Genomic DNA, 23578 nt, shown 5'->3' on the forward strand with positions numbered 1-23578 from the left:
TAAGCTCCATAACACTCACTAAAAAATATAATACAAAATCTGGGTATGAAGACCCATCGCACACTTATACACAAAACACACAACACTTGACAACGAACAATCTCTGACAAACACATGAAGGGAAACAGAGGGTTAAATACACAACAGGTAATGAATGGGATTGACAACAGGTGTGTGGGAAGACAAGACAAAACCAATGGAAAATGAAAAATGGATCGATGATGACTAGAAGACCGGTGAAGTCGACCGCCGAACACCGCCCGGACAAGGAGAGGCAACGACTTCGGCAGAAGTCGTGACAGCTACAGTCCCATTAGTTTTCTTTGTAGCCTCGTTTGAATGTCGCGGTTGCGCACATTTGCACGGAATGGGAGCTCCGTGAGTTTACGTTACCAGTTAGCTTTTACCCCGTACCCCGTATCCTGATCTTACTGGCTGCTAGCCAAATTAGCTAACATTCTTGATTCTGGTTAATAAAATAAATAAAACTTCTCAAACTTGCTACTCACTTTAGCGTTAACTTCTTTGATGTATTTTCTGCACAGCTTCTCACTTCTTTGTTTCACCACACATATAAACACTCATTTGTTGTGCAAAATTCAAAATTGACAGTTGGAACTCGACAGCGGAAAATACGCGATTCTTGTTGCTAGTGTAACAGTATAGCTTCCGCCCCTCTCCTCGCCCCAACCTGGGCTCGAACCAGGGTCCCTCTGCACACATCAACCACAGTCACTCACGAAGCATCGTTACCCATCGCGCCACAAAAGCCACAGCCCTTGCAGAGCAAGGGGAACAACTACTTCTAGGTCTCAGAGCGAGTGACATCACCGATTGAAACACTATTAGCGCGCACCACCGCTAACTAGCTAGCCATTTCACATCGGCCACACTCACCCTCCTTTTGACCTCCTCCTTTTTCCGCAACAACCAGTGATCCGGGTCACGGCACCAATGTAACAGTATAGCTTCCGTCCCTCTCCTCGCCCCAATCTGGGCTCGGACCAGGGACCCTCTGCACACATCAACCACAGTCACTCACGAAGCATCGTTACCCATCGCGCCACAAAAGCCACAGCCCTTGCGGAGCAAGGGGAACAACTACTTCTAGGTCTCAGAGCGAGTGACGTCACCGATTGAAACACTATTAGCTCGCACCACCGCTAACTAGCTAGCCATTTCACATTGGCTACAGTAGGCTACCAGTTACAGTGCTTATAGCTTGCAGTTTGCACGCTCCTTTATTTAGAGAGAATACAATAGCTAGTGTCTGAAGAATGATATGGATTTAATATTTGTCAAATTATTGAGCTTGTACTCAAAACTCAAATAAGCACCAGAAATGGTCCTAATTTAGCATATCAAGATCCTGATATGAACCTCAGTCAAGAGCATATGCATTGTATGTGCTGTGAAAATATACTATGTAAGCCTGCTGTCAGTATTTTTTATCATATAGAGAAAACAAGATGTCCACATATGCCTATCTCAGGATATCTAATGAGTCAATATCCGGCCATACCATGTATGATATCCGGAGGAAATCCAAAAATGAATTGTGCATGAAAAAAAAAAATGGTTTTCATATTTGTCAAATTATTGAGCATGTGCTGAAAACTCAGAAATGCCTCAGAAATAAATGGTCCTTATTTTCAGCATATTAAAAAGCATATCAAGAACCAGATATGAACCCCTAAGCATATCTGGAATCAATAGCTTAGTATCTTGAATGTGCTGAGAAAACACAGATATGTGTTGTATTTGTCAACATGAAGAGAGAAAATAGGATGTCACACATCTCAGGATATTGAATGAGTCCATAGGAAATGTCCATGTGTGAAATTCGGAGGAATCCCAATATCATATACTGTATGTCTAAAAGACACATCTGGATTAACACTTTGTCAGGATATGGTGCAAATCAACAAAACTCCCAAATATGCATTGGAAATGGTCTGCATTCTGTAGAATGTCAAAAATATGTATTGTAAAGATATCCCCTGACATGGACCCCTTTTGCCCAGTTTAAAATAAATACGTTTAAAAAGAAAGAAAAATAAATTAAGACATATCAGAATGAGCAATGTCTGAGTCCGGAATATAAATAAATATATATGTATGTGAATGGTGTGTATAGACAGTATGTGAATAGAAAAGGTGTGTACAGTAGTTATATAGGATGAGCCATGACTAGAATACAGTATATACATATGAAGTGGGTAAAACAGTATGTAAACATTTTTAAAATGACCACTGTTCAATGACTCTATGTACATAGGGCAGCAGTCTCTAAGTAGTAGTGTGGTAGCAGGCTAGGGACAGTGTCTAAGGTAGGGCAGGGTACTGGGCGGAGGCCGGCTGGTAATGTCTCTTTAACAGTCTGATGGCCTGGAGATAGAAGCTGTTTATCAGTCTCTCTGTCCCAACTTTGATGCTTTCTTTGTTGTTGTTACAGCCGGGATAGTTCACATCAGGCAGAGATGGAAAAAGTACTCAATTGTCATACTTGAGTAGAAGTAAAGATATCTTAATATAAAATGACTCAAGTAAAAGTGAAAGTAATCCAGTAAATTACTACTTGAGTAAAAGTGTAAGGTATCAGATTTTAAATGTACGTAAGAACAGTGGTGGAAAAAGTACTCAATTGTCATACTTGAGTAAAAGTACAAACTAAAAGTAAATGCTATACATCAAAGTCCTTATATTTAGCAAACCAGACAGCACCATTTCTTTTTTTCTAACTTTTTTGACAGCTAGGGGCAACTCCAACACTCAGACATAATTTACAAAGGAAGCATTTATGTTTCGTGAGTCCAGATCAGAGGCAGTAGGGATGACCAAGGACATTCTCTTGATAAATGTGTGAATTTGACATTTTTCCTGTACTGCTAAGCATTCAAATTGTAACTAGTACTTTTGGGTGTCAGGGAAAATGTATGGAGTAAAAAAATACATCATTTTCTTTAGGAATGTAGTGAAGTAAAAGTAGTCAAACATATAAATAGTAAAGTACAGATACCCCAAAAACTACTGAAGTAGTACTTTAAAGTATTTTTTACTTAAGTACTTTCCTTATCCTACCTGATGTCAGTGATGTAAACATGGAAAGTGGTCACCCCTGTCTAGTGCCAAATCAATCCCTAGTTTATGTTGTTGGAAACATCTAAAGGAAGGACCAAAGGTATCAGTGAGAAAAACCCAACCCAATCACAATATTAAACTCCGTAATACTGTGAGGTGAGTAAGGGGAAAAAAGTACATCACATAACATAATGTCATGTTACATTCCCACACCAAGGACTGAATGAATAACAGCCATTCAGAAAAATTGATCCCCTCTTTAGTCTCAATTCGCTGATAAAGTTACTCCAGGAGTCATAAAATACTGTATATCAGCATTAGACAGGAAATTGAGAGTACTCTCTTTCTCTCTCTCAGTGCAGTGATCTAGACAGACAGTAAAAGGCCATTCCTGTCTGAGAATCCCGTGGAGGGCAAGTGGTATTTCTCATTGTTGGCACACACCGTACATCAGGTCTGGGACGTAAATCAAGTGTCTCGGACGTCAATTCCAGTTTGGGATAACTGCGAACAAACAAATGGGAGCAAGGCTGCTGCACTGTATAGCTTTAGGGAAATATCACTGATATATCGCTGTACAAAGTGCTAATCTTCCTGGCAGACAGATTTCAAAGTTTACAGAGAGGTAAAAGGGAACCCGAAATGACTCAACCAGTATTAGATAACGGATACCCCTCAAAGTTGACTTTTGTTATGCCTGGGTAACAGTATATTATGGTATGAGGTTAGGATTATGACTGTAACAGTAACGTGTGTGCTCCATTGTGGGGGATGGTGTAGTATCCTGAAAATCCCAAAACAGCAGTTAGACAAAGGAAATGTAGATGTACACTAAATTATAATTGACAAACACAGAAATGACTAAGGCCTATTGCGTTACATGAGGCTTTATGAGAAGAACGGAGAAGGTCCCTAAGATGTATTGCCCCAACTCTCTAACATAGCCCTAATGTACACACATATTAATTGAGCTTACTCATTTAGAAATGAGCTTAACACTTGGCCTAGAGAGGTAAAACGAGAGTTCAAAAGCAGTGACTTGAAAACACGTTTGGGAAGAACATTTTATTGCAATGCAATTCCAGGGGGGAAAAAGAGTATGAAAAAAATATGAAAACTCATAGAAAATTATATCTAAATCCTCAACAACAAAAACAAATTAAACAAAAGATGACAGAAAAATCTAAGTGTCAATGATTATGAACAATCTGGACATATTCATAAATTAAAGGGAATTATAAATCATGGTAAAAAAAATACAAAAAATATATGGAAACTATATGCAAAAATATTTAAAACAACTATGAAAAGCGAATGATTTGACATGATTGTTAGTGTCCAGACCTGGAGGTAAGAATCACACTGTGTTTCAGGAGGTTGTCGGAACTGTGTCTCCGCATCCATCCGTTATACTCTTCTTTAATATAGCTTCTCTTTATTTTTTTCAAAATAGAAATAACACTAAAATAACCCAGAAGAACAAGAAAGCCTTGGTACATTTAAGATTGGGCGTCTTCTATTTGATTGACACCTCAAGTGGTCAAATATTCATGCGACTTAAAAACATCTGCGATTAGATCTCTATCCTAACAGTTTTTCTCCTTTCTTTACAAAATATGTGTATGTTCTCAATGCTTCAGTCTTTCATCAAATGTCAGTTAACAGTTATGGAGTTTTCTTCATGAAATACAGTGATAAACCATATGATCATTCTGTACAATAGAAGTACTAGAAAATTACAACTTAGATGGTATGTACAACATCTAGTACCTACAACGTACAACGGCTATAATGTAATAAAATATGTAAACAAAATTGTTTGTTTGACACAGTTGACTGTGACAAGAATTCACACTTTTCACGTTAGATTTATTTCTGTATAGACATCTTTAACAGTGTTATAGTACTGCATTCTGTCCTCAATGGGACAGCTCCATAGAAAATAGAACAAGAGGCGATGAACCAACACACAGAGGCCTGCAAAAGATACAACCAGCACTGGCTGCAAACCAATATTAGTCCTTTTTATCGTCAGGGATAATCACATTTTCTTTGTTTAGGTTTTTAGGGAACAAAATGAAAAGAGTTGTGTAGTCCTGATGATGAAGTAGTATAACGTTTGGCCTTGGTGAGAACTGGACTGTTCAAGCAAAGTTGAACACTGTATATTGTACTGTACTGTACTTTACTTGGCTGTCGCAGTAGGATGGGCATGCATTACAATCAGTTGCTTTTTACCGAGACAAGAAAAACCGACCACTTCTCGCCACGATCACGTCAGAGTCACTCTGTCCGTCCCGTCACACAATGAGAGTAATCAGGTCGAGATCAGATGACAGAGTTATGAGATCCTAAGAGATCTATCCTTAGCCATTTGAGCTCACTTGGTTTCATTTGATACATAAAGTAGTACTTGTTTTTTTAAAACGTTTTAAGACACCACACGTTTATAATGTATAAACAATACAAATTAGTCATATCTTTTTACGACAGGAGTCAATTTTTTTCATTGACTTTACAATGATCCTTTTTATCCTGACCCACTCACTCTTGTTAAGCACTACATGTCGCTTACATGCTGGAAATGGTCAAGATATATGAATATCTTCATTTTGTACAGGTTTACAAAAAAAAAATAAACTAGAATTTACGTTAAGGATCACATAGCTCTAAAAGTCACTTAGGATAATGATGCAGTAGCCGTGAAGTAGTTCTACACTGATTACGTCTCCGACCAGATAGAAGAGTAAGGTCACTAAAGTTGCTATTAGCCTTCTCGGTATGCTTACAATAGTAAGTGTGCTTTATATTACAGAACATGTCATAGTTCAACCACTCTGCACAGCATGAAGTAACAGTTCCATTTTTACCATCTTTCGTCGTCGCAGCTCCTTAGAAGGTAACTGTTAAATAAAGTTCTATATATTTCTTTCCCTTTCTCTTCCTCGCCTTCTCTCTCTTTTTTTTTTATCTCGCAACGTCCGTCACTCACACGTAATACTCCTTGTCCTTGTTTTTCTGTTTTACTTTGCTGCCTTTTGCGCTCTGTTGTTTGTCCTTCATGACGGCTCCATTGCTCTGCGTGGCCGAGTTGGTGATGTAATTCCTGCTCTCGTCCACCTGGTAGGAGCCCTCGTCCCTGTTCCTGTACTTATACATGGCGTACAGGAGGATGAGGATGCACAGGGCGGCGGCCGCCACTATCCCGACGACCATCCCGGTGGTGCTGCTAGACTGGCGGGACACTTCCGGGGGTCCCGGGACTCGGTTGACGCCGGGCTGGGTGGGCAGGGCTGTGGGTACATTACGGAACATGGGGGAGGTTATTACAGGAGCCCTCTGCTTGGTGCTGTCTACCTCATAGGGTAGTGTGGGCAACGGGAGCAACACTACGTCAGGCTGGGGTTTTAGCTCGCGGTTATTCATTTTGCCGGCAGGCAGCTTGGCGGGTGGCGTGTGGTGCAGGGTTGCGGTGGAGGTGTAGCGGCTCTGGTCGGGGGCTAGCGGCAGCGCAGCGATAGTGGTAGTCCTACCGCGGTCTGAGGACGGTTTGTTAGAGCTAAAGTCCTTGGTTTCCCACTTGGGCGCATGAACTTTGTAGCCACCTTCAAAGGCCGACGTGGACAAGGTCTTATCTGTTACCAAGGAGAAGGTGGTGTAAAAATCTTCATCATCAGTAGGGGGCAGGTTAGAGTTGAACGCTTCCCCTGAGCCATACCCCGATATCACCAAGCCATCATCATCATCATCACAATCATCGCTGCCTCGATCCGACAAGCAAGGTACCCCCGCCTCAGTGGCCGTGGACAGGGACTCTTTGGTGGTCTCAATAATGGTGAGGGGTGGGCGGAGGGTTGGGGGAAGGGGGATGGAGGGTGCACGAGTAGCTACAGGGGGCAGCACTAACGGTTCCTCTAAGAGTACTGGGATCACTAATTCACCTCCTAGAGGTAGAGACAGAGAAAAGACATGTTAGAGAGCAGTAAGAACGTCATGGCAACTACACACATCTATCACATTCATCCAAAACGGAAAAGAGGTCAATAAAAACAACACGATACTGTACAAAACAAAACAAAATAAACATGTTCATACACTGTACTTACTGTACCTACATTACACAGCTTTAAATAAGAACAAAAATGCCACAAAACGGAAAAAAGGGTCAACTAAAAAGGTTGTGCATCAAAAGGCTTCAGGGGGTATGAGGGTGAGCCAGACATAACGTGTAATCAAAGAAAGCACTCAAGAATACATAACTAATAGGGCCAACATAATGTGGATTTACCTTTTAAATAATATCCTCTCATATCTGACACTGAAGTTTTCATGTAGCTAATGTATATTAACAATATTCCTATTATATTAAAAACAAGCAGCATAGTGACTGAAATACACTGAACAAAAATATAAATGCAACATGTAAGGTTGACCTGAAATAAAAGATCCCTTAAATTTTCCATTCTCACAAAAAGCTTATTTCTCTCAAATTTGTTTACACCCCTGTTAGTGAGCATTTCTCCCTTGACAAGATAATCCCTCCACCTGACAGCATGATCATTACACAAGTGCACCTTGTGCTGGGGACAATAAAAGATCACTCTAAAATGTGCAGATGTCCCAAGTTTTGAGGGAGTGTGCAATTGCAGGAATGTCCACCAAAGCTGTTGCCAGATAATTGAATGTTAATTTCTCGACCATGTGACACCTCCAACCTCCTTTTAGAGAATTGAGCAGTGTGTCCAACCGGCCTTACAACCGCAGACAACATGCATGGCATCATGTGGGCGAGCGGTTTGCTGATCAACGTTGTAAACAGAATGCCCCATGGTGACGGTGGGGTTATAGTATGGGCAGGTTTAAGCTATGGAAAACAAACACAATTGCATTTTATCGATGGAAATTTGATTCACAGAGATACCGTGACGACATCCTGAGGCCCAATGTCGTGCCATTCATCCGCCGCCATCACCTCATGTTTCAGCATGATAATGCATGGCCCCATGTCGCAAGGATCTGTACACAATTCCTGGAAGATGAAAATGTCCCAGTTCTTCCATGGCCTGATTACACACCAGACATGTCACCCATTTAGCATGTTTGGGATAATCTGGATCAGTGTGTTCCAGTTCCCATCAACATGCAGCAACTTCGCACAGTGGGAAAACATTCCACAGGCCACAATCAACAACTTGATCAACTCTATGCGAAGGAGATGTGTTGCACTGCATGAGGCAAATGGTGGTCACACCAGATACTGACTGGTTTTCTGATCCACGCCCCTACCTTTGTTTTAAGGTATCTGTGACCAACAGATGCATATCTGTATTCCCAGTCACGTGAAATCCATAAATTAGCGCCTAATGAATGTATTTCAATTGAGTTATTTCCTTATATGAACTGTAACTCAGTAAAACTTTAAATTGTTGCATGTTTATATTTTTGTTCAGTATATTTATAATTCTACAATAAGATACGTGTGACGGACAGAACCACGTGTCCAAGCTGGCTAAATTACTATACAGTGTTACCCCCATGGAAGGATCTGGAAGGATCTGGCTCCCCAGTCAGCCCCAGCCTCTCGCCTTTTGAATGGCTCTATACAGCTTCCATAATGGCAGGACCTCAGGGCAAACCAACGGCAGCTGAATGTTCACCCTCTAGTTGCGTGTCTGTGCATGTGTTATGTATCCTTGTGTGATTTGTGTTCGCTGTCTGTGGCATACCTGCGTGAGTATTTGTGTGCATCTGCAACATAACTTTGTGATCAACTCACAATGTGATGTATGGTAGCATGCATCACTGGAGTGTTACTTAATAAAGTTACACTCGCACAATTCAATTCAAGAGCCGTTTTTTCTATAACTCAATTTTTTTTCACTCCAGCAAAAGAGGCCTGTAATGAAAATGGTACCAAAATCAATTACACGTTAAATAAGGGTTCAATAGCGCTTTATAGCTTCTAAAAAATACACAAATGCCATGTGAGTATCCATATTGAATAATTAAGAAACAACAGGTCCTTTCATATGCCCACTAATTAACTGTAAGTAATGAGTTAACGTAAACAAATGGTCATCCAGCCGATTTAAAAGACAAAAATCTGTTCATTATGTTTTCTCATTGACCCTGATTGTACACTTCTACATCTAACAGAATAGCTCAGACTCTCTTTCTCTGTCTCTCGCCCTCTCTCTGCACTTCAGAGAGCATTGTTCTAGCTATAAAGTAAGCCAGGCAAATTATTTTTCTCACAGCAAAATTGTTCCCAGCTTCAAACTAAGTAGCTCATTAAAAACCTAACAAAAACTACACAGGAGCAATAAAGAGCTCATGTAGTGATTAAGGCTACACTGGGAACCGAGAGGTTGGAATTAGACTTGCAAATTCACACATCTTGCCGGCACTTACGGATGAATGGTGCAAAAGATGACAAAGCTAATTTAAGAGGAGGATGCCGACAAAAAATGTGCATTAATTGTGAGTGCCTGTGTGTGGGTGTGTGTGAGAGAGAGAGTGAGAGTGAGTGTGAGAGAGTGAGAGAGTGAGACAGAGGGAGAGAGAGACAGAGAGAGAAAGGCCAACATATGAGGTAACTAATCCCATCGTTTTTCTAAAGGATTAAAAAGGATTTTGGGAGAAAATATGGTAGTATCCCATCACATGCTGAGTTTCGTGTTGCATAAAAGGAGTGTAGATGGTCTGTTTCTCAAAGGCATATGGTGAACATTCAGGGTGTCATTGCAGCTGCCAATTTCCACTGCCATCAAGGTTTGTGTATACAGTTGTGTATATCTTATTACAAAGCCCTACACATTGATGCAAAAGAATCAACAACAACAAAAAATCAAGCCAAACATACGATTATATTGTATCACTCACAAGATACGGCAAACACTATTACGTTAAAACATTCACAAGCTAAGAGCACAATTAGATCTATTAAATAAAGATTAGCTACATATTCTACCAAGCAAACGTTAAACAACGCAAGTCAGTGATAAACATCATAACAGCCCACTAAAACATTATTCAAGGAAGAAAGCATACCACGTAGTCTTTGTCAACTTACATCAACAAATTGCCCGCATGATTTTTGCATGAAGAAAAAAAGTTTACAAAAGAAAGTTGTGTAAGAATGTTCTTGGCTGAGTATAGTTTTGTATAGATAAAAAATCATTTAGCAATTGGACTTCTTGTTTAATTTATCTTTAGACATGATGGTACAGGGAGGCAACAACACATACATCCACACCACATAACATGAAAAATAAACTTCACCATAATTCATATTTAGTTTTTTAAATCTTCGATAAATAATCCAGTTTTTACAAAAAACTGTACATCTATAAGTTTTTGCTTTAATAGACTTCTCAATAAATATCTACATTCTATTAATTTTAAGTTTTTGCTTAGTTTGTATTTGTTCTTTAGTTTAGAATGGATGGATGACTGTCCATATTTTAACATCGCTAAAGAGGGGGAGGGGAGGGGAGTGACAAGGGGAGGGGCCTATGAACATACTACAGAGGAGATGAGGATGATGAGGGTGATAGTGTAAGTCAGTTGCCATGTCCATGTAAAGGCAGTACGAAGCGGTCGGGCGGCATTAGAGCTTTTGGCTGTAAGGAAGGGATGGGGATATACAAACAATGAGCATATACATGCCCATCTACAGAGAAGAACATAACTCTAATAACACTGACAGTCTGACAAACCCTAAACTGCAACTTCTTAGCCATGCAGTTTTTTTTTTTTTAAGTAATTCATCATTCAATAAAAAAAGTTTAATTGTTTATCAAAATAGCTCTAAAAAAAATATCTGAAAACCAAGGAAGATATCATATGGATCTGGAACCGCTTCACCAAATATTGTGTCAACTTTAATGGACTTGGTTTTGACAAAATGGAGGATACCTGGAAGATTACTATATGTTTTGTCTTTCATGCTTGGATTATTCAAAGAAAAGCAGTGGTCTAAAGCACACAGTCCATTCGCTGAAGTAGTTCCAAATCCCCAAAAAGAAGTAAAAAATTCAAATGTATTCTACAAAAAATTATAAAACTGATTCCAAATATTCAGTGGTCAAAACGAATGTTTAACCGAAACTACGTAATCCAACTATGTAAATCCAAAAAATCGAAATCAAAACAAAATGGTCATATATCAATTTGAATGTTTCTATACAAAAATACGAAACGGATAAACTATCAAATAATAAATGTCCATATAAGATGATATAACAAAGCCATTTAAATTTGCACACACTACAACCAGATGCACACATTAGAAAACAGACACAGTCGAGAGGGGCAGTCGGGTGGCGACTTCCCCTCTGTCACGTGTTTTTGGATGACAAATATATCGGTTTATGTTAGTCTTAAGACATGGACCCGGCGTGCAGTCTGGGTGTATGTCAGAGAGAGAACATACGGTCTGAGAATGGGTTAATCTTTTTTTGGTTGTACTGCAAGATGTTGATGCATGCTTAAAGTAAGTTGCATTTAGGGAAAGTAGAAAAACAATATACGGCAAGCTGGGGTCAGGTAAAGTAAGACATCAACGGTTGAGTAAGGTTAGAGAAGTATAGGAGCCAGTTCAACCAAAGGCTGTAGAAATATAGGAATGAAATTGACCCAGAATTATGTATTAAACCGTAATTGATTGAAAAATAAGTTATTACATTCAAGATAAAACTTGAAGGGATTTTGATTCCCACAGCCTTTAGTTTCACAGCTAGACAGAAATAGAGAGGAATTCCACAAGACTCCTATTATGTATGTTTCCCTGAAGTTATATGCAAACTAAATGTATCTCATGAACGCTTTAAAATGAGGATCTCAATAAACTAAGGTTATCTCCGTAGCAAGACTCCTTGGTCCGAACATAGTACCCACTGGGCACACACTGGCTGAATCAACGTTGTTTCCACGTGATTTGAATGAAATCACGTGGATCCAACGTGGAATAGACGTTGAATTGGCGTCTGTGCACAGCGGGTTTCATTATCATCTGTAATTTCACCGGGAGATGAACTTCATTGCGAAGGCGCCCTGACCCACACGTTTAATAATCATGTGAATGTCATTCAGCTACAGAGTGGTGTACAGTGAGATATTATTCTTGTGGACGCAAATCATTGCATCATAAAAGTGTGGAACGTCAAATGGAACATTAATATTGGCATGAGGGTAAAATATCCCTTCCCGGAGTTGAGATAGAAAGTAACTAGCGAATGCCTGAGAAGCACTCGGAAGAGAGACACAGACGCTCTTATCTTGTAAAAACAGACAGCACTGTAGACAGCAGAGGAGGAAGAGGACACTTTGACAGATTTCACCTATAACAGTGTGTCTGAAGCTGGTGCTTGATTTCTTGATTCCCTTGTGTAGTGCAGAGAAAGCTACAGAAAGCTGGGAGTGTGTTCATATTGTACTTGGAAGGAGAACCATAGAGAAAAGCATAAGATGGAAACCATCCATCATAATGCCACGTTTTTGGTGCAGCTAACAATTGAATTTTCCTGTGTTTTATATATATTTCCATACTATGAGGTTGAAATAATATTGTGAAACTGTGAAAATGATCATATCCTTTTAGTGTGAATAGACCACCTGAAGTTTCAGCCTGTTTAGGTGGGCTGGAGTTTTGAACTGCCAGGGGACATCACCAAGCGATAACTAGACCAATACGAAAGAGAGTTCCAAACCTCTCTGCCATTACCATCTTATTTTCTGTTTTCCCCTCCACACTCAGACCACTCCCAGGCAGTCCTGGGTAAATTCTTGATTGAAAAATTGCTCTTTGCTAAGAAGCTATTTTTGTTTATTTTTGACAATTTCAATTGAAAACAATCACAATAAGGTATGTAATTGCTACCCAGAAATTATTTCATACTGAGATCAAAACGACTGCATTGGACCTTTAAATAAGTATGCTTCCTGATTCATATCGTAAATCATATGTGGGACACAATCGTAATGCCAAATTATAGAGTTAAATAAGTATGCTTTCTTATTTATATTCACGTAGAAAAGCATATGTCGGCAACGATCCATAATAATTCCAAACAATAGGGTTAAATAAGTATGCTTCTGATTTATCAACATTCTATACTTACCTAAGGTGCATAAACGTTAAAACCTATTATTAACTTAATAAATGGCTAATTCCTCTAATTGTGGCCTACCTGTTTCAATTTAGACCAAAACTTTGTGAATGGTCTTCACTTACTGCCACGTGAGAGTTGAGTGTCCACCTCAGTGTCTAACTGATGTAGAACTACTCCAACCCCTAGCAGAGCCTTAGGAGTCCTGGGTCCTTAGTCCAGATCCGCCTCTCTGACACCTCTGTGAGCTGGGCCATGGTCAGAGAAGCGTGTTGTCTGGTCCATGTCTATCACCAGGGATTTACTGCCTGTCTCTCCTGCTTCAGGGCATACTCTGCTAACATGGGGCTGGCTAGCCATAGAGATGCTCATTGAATTGGACGTTAAAAGACGTGGCTGCAGTAACACGTTTGATCCACTGACTACAAACAGAATACCGAGACAGTGATTGGCTCGGAAGAATCAGAGGGATCAGTGTGAGGTTCAAAAAGGTCAATCCTACTGTATGTTTTACACATCAGCTTAAGGTTTCACTGGTCATTTTACACTTGCTATTCTCTTCAATCCTATGCAAAAGAATAAACCATATACTCACCTTTGTGCTAACATGCATACTGTATAAGAAATCAGAGGCTATTGATACCTCATGAAGACTATGATTATTCGAAGTGGTAAATGTAGAGGTTCTGATGAAAATGATAGTGGTTTTAAACTGTGGCTGTGCCGTCACTTGATTATGTGTAATCACCCTCTTCACAGTGATGATGTAGGGTCATTCAGGTGGGTTTACTCTCCCTGACTGACATCACACTCACAATCTACAACCAGAAACCTGGAAGAGTGGACATGTGAATCCCAGAGTTGCCCCAGACTCTTCTTCCATTAATAACAGGTGATACACTGTTGAAGTCGGAAGTTTACATACACCTTAGCCAAATACATTTAAACTAAATTTTTCACAATTCCTGACATTTAATCCTGGTTGAAATTCCCTGTCTTAGGTCAGTTAGGATGACAACTTTCTTTTAAGAATGTGAAATGTGAGAATAATAGTAGCAGAGAATTATTTATTTGAGCTTTTATTTATTTCATCACATTCCCAGTGGCTCAGAAGTTTACATACACTCAATTAGTATTTGGTAGCATTGCATTTACATTGTTTAACTTGGGTCAAACATTTCAGGTAGCCTTCCACAAGCTTCCCACAATAAGTTGGGTGAATTTTGGCCCATTCCTCCTGACAGAACTGGTGTAACTGAGTCAGGTTTTTTTAGGCCTCCTTGCTCGCACACGCTATTTCAGGTCTGTCCACAAATGTTTTATATGATTGAGGTCAGGTCTTTGTGATGGTCACTCCAATACCTTGACTTTGTTGTCCTGAAGCCATTTTGCCACAATTTTGGAAGTATGCTTGGGGTCATTGTCCATTTGAAGACCCATTTGCGACCAAGCTTTAACTTCCTGACTGATGTCTTGAGATGTTGCTTCAATATATCCACATAATATTCCTCCCTCATGATGCCATCTATTTTGTGAAGTGCACCAGTCCCTCCTGCAGCAAAGCACCCCCACAACATGATGCTGCCACCCCCGTGCTTCACGGTTGGGATGGTGTTCTTCGACTTGCAAGCCTCCCCTTTTTCCTCCAAACATAACGATGGCCATTATGGCCAAACAGTTCTATTTTTGTTTCATCAGACCAGAGGACATTTCTCCCAAAAATACTATCTTTGTCCCCATGTGCCCAAACCGTAGTCTGGCTTTTTTATGGCGGTTTTGGAGCAGTGGCTTCTTCCTTGCTGAGCGGCCTTTCAGGTTATGTCGATATAGGACTCGTTTTACTGTGGATATAGATACTTTTGTACCCGTTTCCTCCAGCATCTTCACAAGGTCCTTTGCTGTTGTTCTGGGACTGATTTGCTGATTTCTTTGATTTTCCCATGATGTCAAGCAAAGAGGCACTGAGTGACATCATTTTCTGGAATTTTCCAAGCTGTTTAAAGGCACAGTCAACTTAGTGTATGTAAACTTCTGACCCACTGGAATTGTGATACAGTGAATTATAAGTGAAATGATCTGTCTGCAAACAATTGTTGGAAAATGACTTGTGTCATGCACAAAGTAGATGTCCTCACCGACTTGCCAAAACTAAAGTTTGTTAATAAGAAATTTGTGGAGTGGTTGTAAAACGAGTTTTATGTAAACTTCCGACTGCAACTGTATATACAGTATATATATATCATTTATATTTATAAATCCAAAAATGGATTGCCCCTTTAAGTCTATCAAACGTATGCAAGTTTGAGAATGTATCCATTAGGCTTATGGAATTTTTTTTTTATCAGCATAAATTAGATTGAGCAATAAAAGCCCCACTTTTATTCCATAGGCTGGGATCCGCACTATGCAGCTGTTGCAAGAGTGCATTTTTCACTGGCTGTCCACTAATTTCAGAAACAAGGAGTGATAGGCAGTTTAAACTTCTTGAATTCAATCATTATTGGGTTCAAATACACATTTCGATTTGTGAAACGCAATCCGTGCGGCACAAACAGTAAAATGAGAGAGCAGCAGTGTGATTCACATCAATGCTCTATGTAGATATCAATAATAAGTGAAATCCGTATCGCTGTAGGCTACACCACTACTGTCATCCTTACCTCCAAGCATTTATTCAAGCTGGATAATCTTTGGATGCCGACAGCAGTCGCACCATTGGAAGACATAGCTAGGACTGTAGCCTACAAAAGCCTATTCCTGCTCTTTTCCAGCGATCCATCAACACATTTAGTGTATCATCATAGTGGTCTCTGACTTGTGATCAGACTCGCTCAGGTGGAACCAACTTAAACTTGCGCCTTTTTTCAATGCTGATTTGAATTTCAAGAAAACAGAGAAGTCTCAAAGATTTTTTTTCTCGCAAATGTTGTTTCTGAATTTAAAAGTAATCCTCAAAGGAATCATCTAGTTTTTAAAAAGTATCTGTAATCTGCTGGCAATATTTTTACTGGTAATGTACAATTAAATCCTTTACTCCCCAACCCTGCGCACACAATATCATAAGGTAAGATTCAGCATAGAGTTTGCTTTAAGGCTGTCTAATTAAGTTTCTGTCCGCGGTCTTTTCACAGCTCTACCTCGCCAACAATATCTCTGTAAACAAAAACAGGCTCTTCTAATTTTAAAGCGATGCATTTCAAATGTTGAACAATTAAATTCCGGTGTTGGCAGCTACATTAACACTGCCAAATTCGCTGGCTTAGCAGTTTGGAGTCGTGAAAACATTATTAATTTGAATGCCAGTGGAAAATCACTGTTTACTTTAAAGCAATTTTTTTTACTTTTCCTTTTGAAAAACAATATCCCACCTATAAATACACACACTTAAGGGTAAAAATAATGTTTTGAGCAAAATTGTGTTTTTTAGACACAAGTGCAAACTTCCCGGAGTAGGCTATTCAAGGAGTTGGTCTGATGGTGCCCTCTGATGTCAACGACCTCCCACTTGCTTAAGGAACAATAAAGGATCAACAGAGAACGAAATATGACCCCCCCACACACTTGTGCAATGTCAGAGGACACCTGGACCACCTACTGAGATTAAGCCTTTTGATAAGTAAATCAGGTGATAAATGAGCTGAAAAGGAGAGACTGATGCCAAGGAATTTCTTGGCAGTAAGCAGTGTTACATTCCCAAGTTGACATTTATTTGAATTAATCTTGTCCTGGAAGCAGAGCTGAGCGATAAAAAAATTGGCTATATAACATCAGCATTTATGGGGGGAAAAATGGGTTTTTGGTCTTAATTTAAGGTTAAGGTTAGGCATAAGGTTAGCAGTGTGGTTAAAGTTATGGTTAAGGTTAGGTTTAAAAAAAGATTTTATGACTTTGTGGCTGTGCCAACTAGTGACTACAATGCAGAACTGCCTCCGGTACATGGGTCATCCCAATAAATGCCAACCTGCGTTTACATTCCTTGTCAAATGCCATCTTTGATTGCTACAGTTGAATGGCTGGGCGGTTGCATCCTCTGTCTTCACTTCACCTCCTGTCTGTCTGACAGAAGTTTGTTCAGCAGTGTATCTGTTCGTTTCCACTATGCTGGAAGCTTTGGATCAGCGGGCTAACACAGTCTTTCGGTGCATAGACTACCCAGGTTCAAAGTATACGTATAGTAGGCTTATAATAACTGGCTAGTTTTGTAAGTATACTGTAAAATAGATAATGATTGCTGGAAAGATACAGAGTTTCCTTAGCTCAGCCCTTACTCCTGTAAAACATGTCAATGAACAGGGAGGTGAGGCTTGTCTGAAACACTGGCATTTATAAAGAGACTCCTCTAAAAACCTATATTTTGGTGGATAGATGTACGAGTTACAGAGCTAATACGTTCTCTGGAGAGAGTTTGCACTTTCCTATTTGATAAGTTCACCTTCTTGTCTTTTAAAGTGAAATACGTATACTGTAATTGTTTATAACCCTCAGAGAGACGACTGAACCGAGTGCATTTGACACGGTTTTGGTGGTTGAGTGAAATGTCTAATGCTATTATTGATGTAGATAATCATATGAATGCTTTATTCACCACACTGCATGATGCTACTGTTGTCTTCAGTCAACAGCTGGTTGTATATAGGCTGTGCTAGAAATGAACACTACCGCAACGTTATCGTTGGAATAACAGGTATAGAGTGTGATGGTATTTAATCTCCCTATACTATCAATTAATCAAATGTATGAAATTAGTTCAAAATGTATGTTATTATTAGCACCAGTGTTATCCGTCTTATGGAATTCCTTTGAAGGGAAAGGGGGGATATCCAACAGTTTTACAGAGAACAGAATCACATGACAACACCTCCAGACAGAAACACAGACAAACGGACAGACAAACAGATAAAAACAGACAGACCAAAAACAGACAAGTGCAGAACAGAGAGAGAGAGAGAGAGAGAGAGAGAGAGAGAGAGAGAGAGAGAGAGAGAGAGAAAGGATGTCGCAACAGGCAATGTCGCTAAGACCGTAAAGATGGGTGCGGAACTCAAAGTGACCAGAAGACAAACCAGCCCAGTTAGCCTAAATGCAGGGTTAGGGGATCCATGCTTTGAAGGGATGGAGGTCACCAGGTGGTGACCAGGAAGAGAATGGGTTGATGTTGAGTTAGCCACTACTGTTAATGCATGCCACAAAATGACTGCTGGAGAGCAACTCAAAAGAGAAAAACAGATATACTTTTGTGGCAATAAAATTATTTTTATGCCATCTGCATTGAAATAAATTTAAAGGCAGAACGGCTTGGCAAGGGAGGGGAGAGGAGAGGAAGGAAGGGAAGGAAGGAGTGAAGGAAGGGACAGGGGCTAGGAAGATATCATTCTTCATACACAACTGTCTTTTGTTACATATTACGGCTGCCTGCTTGAGGCCATAAAAGTTGATGGCAAGAAAATACTTTGTTGCCTTTTATCATCAAAAAATTGAAATGTTTTCTCCAAAAAGCCTCATGGCACAAATGCTCGAAAAGAGATGAGGGAAAAATTGTTTTTAACCACCGAAAATTCATGCTGCACATGATGAGGCGAGACAACAGAAATGTCGTATTTCGGATAATTGGCAGATAGACTCAAAAACAAACAAACAAACAAACCAAAACACAAGAGAACTGAACATACAAGACGGCAAATAAAACTATTAAAAATGAAGGAAAAAAAACTCACACATGCTTCACTCACAAAAAACAACAACGACGACAACCCCAAGCATAAAATAAATATCGAGATCACGAGCATGTAGCATGCAGCTGTCCACGTCAACTGATGTCGGGGTTAGAATGGTGTGAATTTCTGTGTAAACATATGATTGGATGACTGGGGCCCTGACGATATCTGTCTTCAGAAATCCGGGGAGCTCATAGGGCTACAGTACAGAGCAGACCTGGGCTCTTTTACACTGCTATCTCTTCCAGGAACTTTGGGAGGACTTGGGATTGACCTTTCACAGGATGATGATCAGCTAGTCCTGATAACAGCACAGGCTGAGAAATGTGAACCCTCTGTCAGTGGTTTGTCATGTGACCAGGTGCTGTAGGCCTACCTGAGATACATTAAGGAACTATTCAATCAAAAACATTATATGGAGTAGATAAAACGCTTCACGAAAGTCACTGCAGTACATTGTCTGCGTCTGAAATATATTCTACCTCTGCCGCATTTCGAGTTTCTTTACTTCTTATTTGCCTCATTCAGAGCCACAAATAAAAGCAATTATAAAGGACTTGAGGTTGGTGTCCCTGCCATACTAAACAGCCAATGTGCTTTGATTGATGTTAGTAGAGGTCTTTTTATGTTTCACCTCATTACAGACTGCCATAATGTGACAAGGTTTGTATGTTTTTTTAAAACATAATATCTGAGCACTAAATATGCTAATTCTCAGTCTCTTTAACACCAATGATTGAATTTGCAGTAGGTAATGTAAAGAATAGTGTGAAAGCTAATATGTAATGGACCATTACTGAATGTTTATCAGAGGAAAGAAAATCACACCCAGTTTGCTTGGCTCAAAAAGGCTGAGTCATTCAAGTAAATAACTGAGGCTATAAGAACATTTTGACTGACTACCTGGCTTATATCTGTACCAATATAAACTGTCAAAACTTGTCAAAGTCAATAGTTTTCATTTTTATTTGGGAAGTGAACATTTTAGGCGAAATTGTTGTTTTGGTACACACAGTTCCATGACTGACAGCTGGTTAGTGATATTTTATTCAAACAAGAAAAAGCAATTCCCAAGTTCTCTCAAAAAGCTTAGAGGAATATGACTTGGAACTTCTAAGTTAGCTCAATATTCTATTTTTCATATTTGGGTTGGAAAAAGACAGCAGGATAACATGTTCACCTTGAAGCAAAACGATATAAAAAATAAATTAATTTAAAAAAATCGTACACAGAAATTCGATGATATCTGTTCTCTATTAAAAAATGTTTTTAACAAGGCAAGCCTCTAAAAATGGAAGAAACAAAATTGAAAAACGAACAAACATAAAAATAAAAATAAAACACTATTTCAATTCCTGCTAGATATCACAGTAATTTCGCTGAAAGCAAATCTTTAAGAGAATCTCAAAATGTATCATGAGTCAAAATGCAAGTCAGTACAGTACCACATGGCAAGAGCGCTGGACCCAAACACGGTATGATACATTTTGAAGCATCAATGGCACATGGCACATCTCCATACTAATTTTGTATCTTTATATTAAAGTATTTACATTTTTCTCTCTCATTCAACGCTGAGAGGACAAAATTTGTATGTGTTTAGGTGACCATGTTTAGGTGACCATGTTAAAACCACTTCAGAGGACCCCATGGGCATGTGTAACTCATAAATCAATTATGTTTTGTATTGATTTTTGAAGCAACATAATTGTTTTATAGTCTGGATAGTCCTTCATGACAGATTTGACTATTTTCCACCTTGGTATATATATATATATGTTTTATGTAATTTAGTCAGATTTCTTGACAAATCTCCAGTTTTACCCAATATTCTGTCTAAGTGTTGAATGATTTGTCTTTTGTTATATTTCACTACATTTAGTTTCTATTTTTGGAAGTTACACTTTGTGTCCATGGGGCTGTGATGCTTAGAGGATGCAGTGCTTCATCCTCGGGTGTGTATGGAGTGAAAGAGCAGGGTGAGAGCAAGCAGAGGTAAACTAACCTAGCCCACCTGCATGGCCAGAGTCGCACTCCTCCAGGTCCTCGTCGTCACTCGAACACTCAGCCGACGACACGATGTCATCCGTTGTCTGCTTCATGGGCCAAACGTGTGAAGAACAGAAAAAGGGGGAAAAAAAGAAACAAAAGACAAACAGATACATACACAGGGACACACACAGACACAGACAGGAAAAGGACACACACACACACAGACAAGAAGATCATTAGTTTCAATGTTCTGCTTTTTTTCCAATGTCAGAGGACAATACAGTAATTGAAGATGTGACATTTCATAAACAATCTTTCATTTTCTATTGCCTTTACAGCAAAAGCTTTGGAATGAGAGGGGAAATACACAAAGGTCTTTTACATTCCATTTGCTTCCTTGAGTTCACATCCGGGCAAAGTAGAAGAAGAAAAATCCAAACTCCTCTCTGAAATGAATGCATTATTCTGTACAGCAGTTCATTTCAGGCAAAGTAGTAAAACAAAAGTCAAACTCCTCTGTGAATTGTATTATTGCATTATAGCTCTGATCTGGGCGGCGGCCAGCTTTCCATCTTTTACTCTTTACTGCATGGGCAGTCGGGTAATTGAAAAACTTCTGCCGTGTTTATCAAAGCCTTTCTTTCAAACGGCTGCCATAATATTTCCCCGGCGACGTCTCCTCATCGCGGTTGTTAACTCGGCCCAATTTCTCACCCCTGTCCTCTCCATCTTACCCTCTCAATAGTTTGCATGGATTTTCATTACTATAGATCATGGCTATCGAGCGGGGCAGCTCGATCGTAGCGGCCCGATCATTGACAATCTCCTGCACCTCCATCTCTGATTTATCTCTCCTCTCCCTCCCTCGCTCGGGCCGCACTCGTTTTTCAACCCCAGCGTTTGGCATGTCTTTATTAGTAGGAGATTAGGAGGGGGATAAAATAAACGTTGTCATGGAGCAGCTTTATGAAATTATAAATATCAGGGGGAGTAATGGAGTCGTCAGGGGTTGGACAGACCAACAGCACCGTAAATACTGTTGGGGCTGATGTGACTGTAAAACACACACACACACACACACACGCACGCACGCACACACACCCGCAGAGGAAGGCCCTAAAAATGGTCAAAGACTCTAGCCACCCAAGTCATAAATGTTTTCTCTGCTACCGCACGGCAAGTGGTACCTGCGAGCCAAGTCCGGGACCAAAAAACTCCTGAACAGCTTCTACCCCCAAGCCATAAGACTGATGAACAGTTGATCAAATATCTACCCGAACTATTTACATTGACCCCCCTTTTTTTTGCAATGATATTCTTGCACTGGCTCTATGCACACTCCCTGGACTACCCACACACTCACAAATACTATACACACATACTACACAGACACACACATGTATATTGATGCCACACACACACACACATAAAACACTTTCACAAACTTCACATACGCTGCTGCTACTCTGTTTATTATACTGAACAAAAATGTAAACACAACATGAAACAATTTCAAAGATTTTACTGAGTTACAGTTATCATATAAGGAAATCAGGTCCTGGGCTGATCTGCGGTTGTGAGGCTGGTCGGGCGTACTGCCAAATTCTCTAAAACGAGCCTTGGAAGGCATAAAGAAATGAACATTCAATTCTCTGGCAACAGCTGTGGTGGACATTCCTGCAGTCAGCATGCCAATTGCACGCTCCCTCAAAACATTTGTGGCATTGTGTTGTGTGACAGAACTGCACATTTTAGAGTGGCCTTTTATTGTCCCCAGCACAAGGTGCACCTGTATAATAATCATGCTGTTTAATCAGCTTCTTGAAATGCCACACCTGTCAGGTGGATGGATTATCTTGGCAAAGGAGAAATGCTCACTAACAGGGATGTAAACAAAATTGTACACAAAATTTGAGAGAAACAAGTTTTTTGTGTATATTGAACATTTCTGGGATTTTTAATTTCAGCTCATGAAACATGGGACCAACACTTTACATCTTGCGTTTATATTTTTATTCAGTATATCTATCCTGACTGCCTTGTCACTTTTACTCCAACTTACATGTACATATTACCTCAACTACCTCTTACCCCTGCACATTGACTCAGTGCCGGCACTCCTTTTATATAGCGTCGTTATTGTTGTTGGGAAAGAGCTCGTAAGTAAGCACTTCCCCGTAAAGTCTCCACCCGTTGTATTCGGCGCATGTGACAAAAGTCCAATTTGAGATTTTTTGGACACAGACCCACACTAGGAGTATGAAATCTACACCTGGCCAGAGAGAGGGTGTGTGTGGTGGGGAGAAACCCACGCACACACACTCACACACATGAAAAAAGTTTATAGTGGAGTAAAAATAATTCAAATGCACAAAGATGAATAAGCAGGCATCTGGGGCATCCACACTGGAGTGCTGTAAAATACGGCCCTTCGGTAAATATGAAATTATTCATTGAATTTATATTTAGTGTGGAAGAAGACTGCTTGCCGTCTTTCAGACGGAGGAGATCGCAGATGCGAAAAGCAATGAGAAAAGTAATTGACTGATTCCTCGGAAAAATGTGAAATGATCTCCGATTTCGCAGTCAAATGGCTGAGAATGACAGTGCTTAATGTCATAAACAACCCAACGCCTGGCTCCCTCCATCCCCTTTCACGGTGTTAAGAGTAATGCCAAAGCT

The 23578-nt window shown here is 39.8% G+C and overlaps 1 protein-coding gene across 26 annotated transcripts in view; it reads right to left on the minus strand.

Annotated features, from left to right (window-relative positions):
* Nucleotides 1–4929: 4929 nt before the first annotated feature.
* The window catches only part of nrxn3a (neurexin 3a), a 444245-nt gene continuing 425596 nt past the window's right edge, over nt 4930–23578 (minus strand). For 8 of the 26 annotated variants that reach the window (XM_055863844.1, XM_055863843.1, XM_055863838.1 and 5 more), the window contains 2 exons: nt 20919–21000; nt 4930–7025 (listed from right to left, as the gene is read on the minus strand). In XM_055863844.1, the coding sequence (XP_055719819.1) occupies nt 6070–7025; nt 20919–21000 (1038 nt within the window). In that variant the 3' untranslated portion in view covers nt 4930–6069. Of the gene's footprint in view, nt 7026–10152; nt 10704–20909; nt 21001–23578 lie in introns of those variants that run through there. The other 18 variants (XM_055863842.1, XM_055863837.1, XM_055863834.1 and 15 more) reach the window with 9 other exon arrangements.

The sequence above is a fragment of the Salvelinus fontinalis genome, chromosome 15 (assembly GCF_029448725.1).
Source record: "Salvelinus fontinalis isolate EN_2023a chromosome 15, ASM2944872v1, whole genome shotgun sequence".
In the NCBI taxonomy this organism is placed as follows: domain Eukaryota; kingdom Metazoa; phylum Chordata; class Actinopteri; order Salmoniformes; family Salmonidae; genus Salvelinus; species Salvelinus fontinalis.